Raw genomic sequence first — 9,222 nt, 5'->3', positions numbered from 1 at the left:
GCTCTAGTAGTTGCCATTTTAACAACTGGAGAGAATGTTTCTTCATAATCCACCCCATATTTTTGAGTATATTCTTTAGCCACCAACCTAGCCTTAAACCTTTCAATGGTGCCATCAGCCCTTTACTTGATTTTAAAGACCCATTTGCACCTAATTTCCTTCTTTCCAGGAGGTAAGTCAACAATTTCCCAAGTATTATTAACCATTAATGCCTCTAGCTCCTTTTTCATGGCATTAACCCAGTTTGGATCTGATTTAGCTTCACTGTAACTCTTAGGTTCAGTCATAGCATTGCACTTAGCAACAAAAACCTTGTGAGATTTTGTAGTCTTGTTAAAGCTTACAAAATTACACCAGTGACTAGAAAAATCTGTTACTGCAGCATGACAGACATAGTTAGACATCCAGGAAGGTGGTTTCCTCTGCCTAGGAGGTAAGAAAATATTGCTGTCAGGTGTTGGTATGACTGTGGTAAGGAAAAATCTGTTACGCAAAACGTTTCCTTATTTTATTATTGAATTAACCCATTCATTAATAAGATAGCAGCTTATCTTTATTAATATTGTAATAATAGTTAAGATCATCATAATTGAAATGCTCCATCCAGCAGATTGTTTTGCTAATGATGTGTCACATAATTTTCTCATAGATCACAACGTAATACAAATTTCGATAGATCAACTTTTATTTTATTGAAATTATTATACCACACTTATTATAATAAAAATAAAAACATAATATTTAGCACATTTTAATTAAAATTCTTTACCATGCATGCTTGTTCTCTTTTAGCTATGGCACTCGTACGTCTATGATCCCCATGTCTGTGAAGCTGCAATATTCAAATAAATTTACTTGAAGTTAGACCTTAATTCTAATAAATATATAAGCATCAATATATAACATTGTTGGTTGTTTGTCCAAAAAAAAAAAAAAAAACATTGTTTGAGGTGTTAATTTGTTATGGATTTCGAAATGTATACAATATTTATGCATGTACTCTTACACAGTTACTCGTATATATGTAGTCAAGTATGATCATGTTCTTTTCGACTTAATTTTTTTTTAGATAAATCGAATTATTAAATTAAGGGCTTGTTTGGCCTCTTTTTTTTTTTTTTTTTTTTTTTTTTTCAGTTTTTAGTTTTTTTTTTAAAAAAAAAATCAAAAATAGGAAACAAGAAAAAAGTGTTTTCATTTTTCAGTTGTCAGTTTCAAAATTATTATGATTTTCATAAGTTTGACTTATTTTTTATTCATTATATGACATATATCATATGATTTTGAAAAAAAAAAGAAAAAAAAAACCCATAGTGATGCCAAACAAACGTAGTTTTACTAACTAATCATGCTATAGTATGTTTAATAATGTTACGGATTCTACTGATTCAAAATTCCAGATTGTTATTGATTCAACATAACATATTAACATAGACTAACTAGACACTTAAACATACTAATAAAAACTAGAAACATCGAACATACCTTTTGTAGAAAGAGCCCAATTAAGGTCTTGGTTAATTTTCCAAGCGAAATACCCGTTCAAGGCGTTACTCTTAGCATAAGCAACCTTAGTAGCAATGGTCTGTGTATCATCATAAGCAACCCAAGTCGTCCCGGAACAACAATAGTTAGTAACGTAACTAGAATTGTACACAACTGTTGCATCATTTTGACTGATAAAATCCTTGATTTGCTTATAACTAGGTGTACCTCCCTTAACCAAAGTATCATTAAAATTAGTTGCTGGTGCCAATATACCATGGTTATTTGGGTCAACCAGTTGCCAAGCGCGCCCATAAAAGGGTACACCCAACACGAGTTTATTAGCTGGTACACCCGCATTGATCCAAGCAGCAATCCCACTACTTCCACTCACTTTGGCACCGGTTGGATCATTGAGGGCGGCATGAGGACGAGTAACATAAGGAGGCCGAACCCAACTGGATGCATAAAAGTCGTAAGCCATGACATTCACCCAGTCTAGGTTATCGGAAATGGCTTTGGCAGGGAATGTAGCTACTGAATTAGCCATAGGTCTGAAATGAAGGGCCGCGGTCAAGATCAAGTTCGGAGCCTGAGCCTTTATTGCGGCCCTCCATTCGGTTAGGAGGGTTGCCATGTTGTCCATCTCTTCCTTCGTAGACTGTTGCTCCCAATCTAAGTCTAGCCCGTTTTAACCATTACTCGTAGCAAGGCTAATCGAGGAGTCGATAAAGGCTTTTCGAGAACTAGGTTGGCTAGCCATGTTGTTGTAATCAGAGGATTTTGCGCTCCCTCCACCGATGGATAAGAGGGCCATGACCCCCGAGTTCTTTTGTCGGATGGTTCGAGGGAAGGTTTGGCATCCCGGAGGAATTGTGAGTTGGTATGTTTGTAAGTTAAGTTTGGCAAAGGCGCAAAAGAGATGGGTGAAAAGAGTGGAATCGATGTCTGAGGCTTCGAGACCATCATCAGGAGACCAATAGCCACCCTTAACAGCATTCGAGAACTCGAAATGGAAAAGAGAAAGTAAGGTAATGTAGGAAATGATCAAACTCTTAAGAGAAGCCATTGATATTTGATAATGTTTTGAGATCAAACAAATGGTTTAATTGGGAGTAAAATAATCTATCAATAGTAAGAGGTATTTATAATTTTGTAACAGCATGTTTTTGTGCTCAAATTATAATTTGTGTGAATTTTCAACCACATGATTTGGCGGCTTTGACAATTCTTACACAAGTATTCAAGATTTTATAAAGCTATATCAGAAATTACGGTGTCAATGAATTGAAAAGTATGGTGTGCCAAATTTATTTCAACATTTTTGTTTTTTGATGCAAAATGACAATGTTTGAAGTTATTTAGGGAGTACAACTCTATCAAACCGGGATTCTAAAAGGGTAAATATGACTCGTGTCACGGTTACACACTTTAAGGATGAAAGAAAAGCTAGGCGTAAAGGTTAAATGGATTTGTATCTTCTAAAATTGTGCTTTGTGGAGATTAATAAACTATCTTATCAATCACAAAATTCAAAAGTACAATCCTTGTAGCTAGATTAAATCAAGCTTAGCTTACTTATTATTTTAATGTTGTATATCATATGTATAATAATTATTTTTATGATTAATTTATATAAATGCACTTTAAAGGTGACAAGAATGATGATGTCATTAGTAATTTCAGTTTACAGTGTAGTTATCTAAGAAACTACGTATCTTCCTCTGCTATCTAAGAAACTCCGTGTCTGGAGATCAATAGCCACCCTTAACATTAGCATTCGAGAACTCGAAATGGAAAAGAGAAAGTAAGGTTATGTGGGAAATGACCAAACTCTTAAGAGAAGCCACTGATATTTGATAATGTTTTGAGATCAATAGTAAGAAGTATTTATAACTTTGTAATAGCAAGTGTTTGTGGCCTTTGTACTGAAGTTATGGTGTGAATTCTTGACCATATGATAAGGCTTTGACAATTCTTACATAAGTATTCAACATTTATCAAACTAGATCTAAGAAATCAACTAAGAATGATTTGATCTGAAAAGTCAAGTTTGCCAAACTTTATTATTTCAACATTTTTGTTTTCCGTTGAGAAATGATTGTGTGATATAAACTTGTAGAATTAGAGATAAGTATTTAAGTTTCTGTTTTAATAGGAGTAGATGTATGGTTGAGTAGTTTAACTAGTTCATTTAATTTTGGCACTGTTCCAACTGTTTCTTTTGACTTTTGTTCAGTTAGGTTGATAGGAGTTAGTGTATATATAGTATGCAAGGTATAGTATGTAGGGCGATGAACCTGAAGAAACCATCTTACGCCTCCATACTTCATTTTATCTTTTCCTGGAATCAAATTCTGATAGAAACAGAATTTGAGAATGTTCATCTTGATAATTTGAATGTTGAATTTCACAAAACTACTCATTTACTTAAATCAAACCAAATAGTAAGAGTAATTAGATTACCTTTCATTTCTATATATGGTAAAATATAAAAGAATCTATAAATATAATTAAAGTGAAGAATTGTTTATGTCATCTTTGTACACGTATTAGTTTCTCATGAAAATATTTTCCCCCAAAATTGAATATGACACCATTTTTTCTTTCTTTCCTTTTTAGACCATGCATCTAAATTAAATTCAACCATTAGAAATATACTAATCAACCAAACACAGATGCTGTTTCGGGGTTTTTGGAGTCCCTCGGGGAGAGTTACAATTCCGAGAATGCGTGCCGACCGTCTGTACCTGCAAAACCACGATATTCCGGTTGGATGGAGTTCCGCCTCCGACGATCAAGTTAGAACGTTTCTGGATGTATAAAAGTGCGGAAAGTAAATGGATTTTCTCTCTGCTTCAGAGAAAATTCTGCAATTAATATTGCTCGGTTTTCGTGTTAGTATTTATGAATGTTTTTTTTTGAATGAATCATAAATGAGGAGTTTTCCTCTATTTATAGTAGAAGAGGATTTGTTCCCCTATTAGGGTTACAGTGCCACGTGTCAGCATCTGATTGGATCCCATTGGGCCTCTCTGGGGCTGACACATGTCAACTTGCAATTGGGCCACGTGGCATAGGGTAATTTTACCCCAAACAGATGCGTTAAAGATTTTTCATACCCAAAGAACCCTCTTTTATGTGATTAAGCTTGTACTCTCTCCGTTTTATATTACTTGCTCTACTTTTCTTTTACAGCCGTATTTTATTATTTGCTTCATTTTCTTTTTTGGAAACTTTTAAGTGGTTCCCTTACATCATATTTTAATTTTTTTAATATTCTCTATCCTCTCCACTTTTACTCACTTTTAAATTTTATTTTTCAACTAACCCTATTTCCATCATACTGCATTTTATTACTTTGTACTATTTCTTTTAAAATTTCGCGCATGGAAAAATGAAGCAAGTAATAAATACGGAGGGAGTATATACTAATATACTTTTAAAGGTGACTAAGCTAGAATGATGATATATAGATCATAGTGTTAAATTTAATTAATAAAAAAATAAATGATTGGATTGAAGTGGTATATCCAAATTATTATTAGTCACTGATAATCTAATTCAAAGTTGGTTGTTTCTTCACTGATCCAAATCCATCTTCATAACTTTTTATTCTGACTTTATTACATTTTGGTGGATGTTATTGAGTTTTGTTTGATATTAAAGTCATGAAAAAGGCCCAAGTCAAAGGTAACTTGGGTTTAATGATCAAGTCAAAAGAATCCTAATTACCATATTATACAATCTTCCAGAATATTGTATTATCTATACCTATTTCTTTTTATTTGTTACATTTTGATTGTTACGATATCCAATATATATTTTTAACCATAAATACGAAGAATTATATGTGATTAAATAAAATAATGAAAGTCAAAATAATTTTTCTTCTGGACTTAGGATTTGTTGACTTCACCTTATTTTTGCTGAATTGAAATTATTTTTACTGAATTGAAATTATTTTTGTTGAAATGAAATTATTTTTGTTAAAATAAAATTAATTTTACTGAACTGAAATTATTTTTACTGATTTTCAGTCATATTTCTTCTTTATAGTTACTGATTTTTACTGAACTGAAATTATTTTTATTGAAAATTATTTTTTTAAAATGAATTGAACAGGGTCTTACTCCGTATGATGTAGTTACTTTTTAGAAGTTTTAACCTTTCTACGTGTGACCAAATTATTTTTTATGACAACTACTACATATTTATTAATAATAAAAATACAAAAATAGCCCTCAAATAGTAAACATCAATACTTAACTGAGTTAACGACTAGCTCCGCCCTTTTTTATTTTTCTTGAGATCTTTAATCTTTTTGTGTGATAGAGAAAAAAAAAATAAAAAATAAAAAAAATAAAATAGGAAGAAGAAAATACTCCGTACAACAGAAAGAGTAAAGTTACTAAAGTATAGTGGATATACATACAACTCAAGTAAACGTAAAACTTTTAATTAGTTTATATTATTATAAAAATAAAAATAACATATAATGTTCAGCACACTTTATTTAAACTTCTTTCCATGCATACTTGTTCTCTTTTAGCTATGACACTCGTCGTCTATGATCCCCATGTCTGTGAAGCTGCAACATTCAAATAAATTTACTTGAAGTTAGCCCTTCTTAATTCTAATCAATAATAAGCATCAACTACATTATTTGAGGTGTTAATTTGTAGTGGGTTTCGAAATGTATACAATGTTTATTTATGCATAAGCATAACTCTTACACAGTTGCACATGTACAAGTATATATGAGTCAAGTAAAATCATGTTCTCTTCAACTTAATTTGTTGCACATGTACAAGTATATATGAGTCAAGTAAAATTATGTTATCTTCAACTTAATTTGCTTTAGATAAATCGAATTATCAAAGGGAAATTCTCTTTGATGTAACGCCTAACTTTTTATTTTTATCTTTGGTGAATTGAAATATATATATGTATATATATATATATGTATGTATATATATATATATGTATGTATATATATATATATATATATATATATATATATATATATATATATATATATATATATATATATATATATATATATATATTAGGGGTGAGCAAAATTATCCGAAAACCCGAAAATCCGAACCGTAACCGAACCGAAAATTAGGGTACCCGTTCCGATAACCATAACGGTTCGGGTACCCGATCCGATAATTTGTTATCGGGTACGGTTATCGGGTATCATTTTAAAATTAACGGTTACCCGATCCGTTCCGATAAGCAATTTTATTTTTTTCGTACTTAAATCTATTTATTCAAAATCTAAACGATTATTTTACTTCGTAATCACTTCATAATTTAAATGATTAGTAATTATTAGTAATTTGGTCATGATCATGTGGTGTTATTGCTAATTAGTGTTGAATGATATCATAATAACTATATTATACAGTCTAAATTTTTATTATTGGATATCATATTGGGTACCCGATAACCGAACCGAAAATCCGGGTACCCGAAGTTCGGGTACCCGAACTTATTGGTTCGGGTAATGAATATCATTTTTAGTGTTATTGGTTATCGGGTACCCGAACCGATAGTATTAACGGTACGGGTACCCGTCTATATATATATATATATATATATATATATATATATATATATATATATATATATATATATATATATATATATATATATATATATATCATCTTTAAAAATCATGAATTATTAACGCTTAGTTACTTATAACATTAATGATAATTTTTTATATTAAACCATTAATTATAGCCCCACCCCACCAGCCACCCTCCTCCCGCCAGCAAACCAGCCCCGTACCTCACCGGCGCTAACCCCCCCCCGCCAGACACTGAGCTTCCCCCCCCCCCACCAACGACCTTTCCCCTCCATCCCTTCTCTCCTTTGTCTCACCTCACCACCATAAAAAAATACGAACAATATAATTCGAACCATTTTGCAAATTTTAAGGCAATCGGAACCCTAATCTACACAATTAAATAAGAAATAATAGGATTAATCAAGTGGGGGTTTAGAGTTTGGGGGTGCGTTTCGCGGTGGGTGGGAGAGGGGTGGTCGTTTCGGAGTGGGGGAAACAGGGAGTGGGTTCTGGGTAGAGGAAAGGGAATGGGTGAGGGAAATAAGGAGGGGAGGAAAGGAAGGGGGTTGTCTAGGGGAGGGGGGCTGGGCCGTCGATGGCTGGGTTCTGGCAGGGGGTGGCTTGCTGGTGGTGGAAGGGGTGATTTTTTTTAAAAAAATTTATTGTTAAAAAAATAAATTAAACTAACCATGGTTAAATATTTTAGTTAAAATAATTATTATCTTTGGTAATTAATAATACAAGCTTACCATATATAATAAGTTTTTTTAACATTTTACCAAAGAGAAAGATTAAAAAATAGTTGCTACCAAAGAGAATTTCCCATTATTAAACTATGTTTTACTAACTAATCACGTTATGCTTGTCCAATAAGGTTACCGAATTTTACTGATTTAAACTTCCAATTGTTATTGACTCAATATATATAGCCTAAGTAGACACTTAAATAAACATATTTTTTAAAAAATTAAAAAAAAAAAAAAAAAAAAAAAAAAAAAAAAAAAAAAAACTTTGAACAAACCTTTTGTAGAAAGAGCCCAATTAAGGTCTTGGTTAATTTGCCAAGCGAAATATCCAAGCAACGAGGCGGTGTTCTTGGCATAAGCAACCTTAGTAGCAATGGCCTGTGTATCATCGTAAGCAATCCAAGTCGTCCCAGAGAAGCAATAATAAGCAACATAAGAAGAATTATACACAACCTTTGCACCATTTTGACTAATAAACTTCTTGATTTGCGTATAGCTAGGTGTACCCTCCGGAACATAAGTGTTTTGATTACCAGTTGCTGGTGCCATTATACCATTGTTATTTGAGCTAGCCAGAGTCCATGCGTGACCGTAAAAGGGGACACCCAACACGAGTTTATTAGCCGGCACACCCGCCTTGATCCAAGCATTAATCCCATCACTTCCGCTCACTTTGGCGCCGGTTGGATCATTGAGGGCCGCATGAGGTCGAGTAAAATATGGCGGCGGACCATAACCGGGTGCATAAAAGTCGTAAGCCATGACATTCACCCAGTCTAGGTTATCGGAAATGGCTTTGGCAGGGAATGTAGCTACTGAATTAGCCATAGGTCTGAAATGAAGGGCCGCGGTCAGGATCAAGTTCGGAGCCTGAGCCTTTATTGCGGCCCTCCATTCGGTTAGGAGGGTTGCCAAGTGGTCCATCTCTTCCGTCTTAGACTGTTGCTCCCAATCTAAGTCTAGCCCGTTGTAACCATTACTCGTAGCAAGGCTAATCGAGGAGTCGATAAAGGCTTTTCGAGAACTAGGTTGGCTAGCCATGTTGTTGTAATCAGAGGATTTTGCGCTCCCTCCACCGATGGATAAGAGGGCCATGACCCCCGAGTTCTTTTGTCGGATGGTTCGAGGGAAGGTTTGGCATCCCGGAGAAATTGTGAGTTGGTATGTTTGTAAGTTAAGATTGGCAAAGGCGCAAAAGAGATGGGTGAAAAGAGTGGAATCGATGTCTGAGGCTTTAAGACCATTATCAGGAGACCAATAGCCACCCTTAACAGCATTCGAAAACTCGAAATGGAAAAGAGAAAGTAAGGTAATGTAGGAAATGATCAAACTCTTAAGTGAAGCCATTGATACTTGATGATGTTTTGAGATCAATAGTAGGAAGTATTTATAACTTTGTGATAGCAAGTG

General features: G+C 33.6%; 1 protein-coding gene and 1 pseudogene across 1 annotated transcript; both read right to left on the bottom strand.

Annotated features, from left to right (window-relative positions):
• Nucleotides 1–727: 727 nt before the first annotated feature.
• On the bottom strand, nt 728–2,581 carry LOC110692340 (annotated as a pseudogene).
• A 3,293-nt stretch (nt 2,582–5,874) lies between these two features.
• Nucleotides 5,875–9,199, bottom strand: LOC110692339 (acidic mammalian chitinase-like). Its single transcript, XM_021869349.1, has 2 exons — nt 8,088–9,199; nt 5,875–6,076 (listed from the first exon to the last, which is right to left on the bottom strand). Exons 1-2 carry the CDS (start codon nt 9,157–9,159, stop codon nt 6,054–6,056), a joined length of 1,095 nt encoding a protein of 364 aa, XP_021725041.1. The 5' UTR covers nt 9,160–9,199; the 3' UTR covers nt 5,875–6,053.
• Nucleotides 9,200–9,222: the final 23 nt, after the last annotated feature.

Source organism: Chenopodium quinoa, unplaced genomic scaffold, assembly GCF_001683475.1.
Source record: "Chenopodium quinoa cultivar QQ74 unplaced genomic scaffold, ASM168347v1, whole genome shotgun sequence".
Lineage (NCBI taxonomy): Eukaryota > Viridiplantae > Streptophyta > Magnoliopsida > Caryophyllales > Amaranthaceae > Chenopodium > Chenopodium quinoa.
Note: the sequence above shows the minus strand (reverse complement) of the source record. Positions and strands in the feature narration are given on the sequence as shown.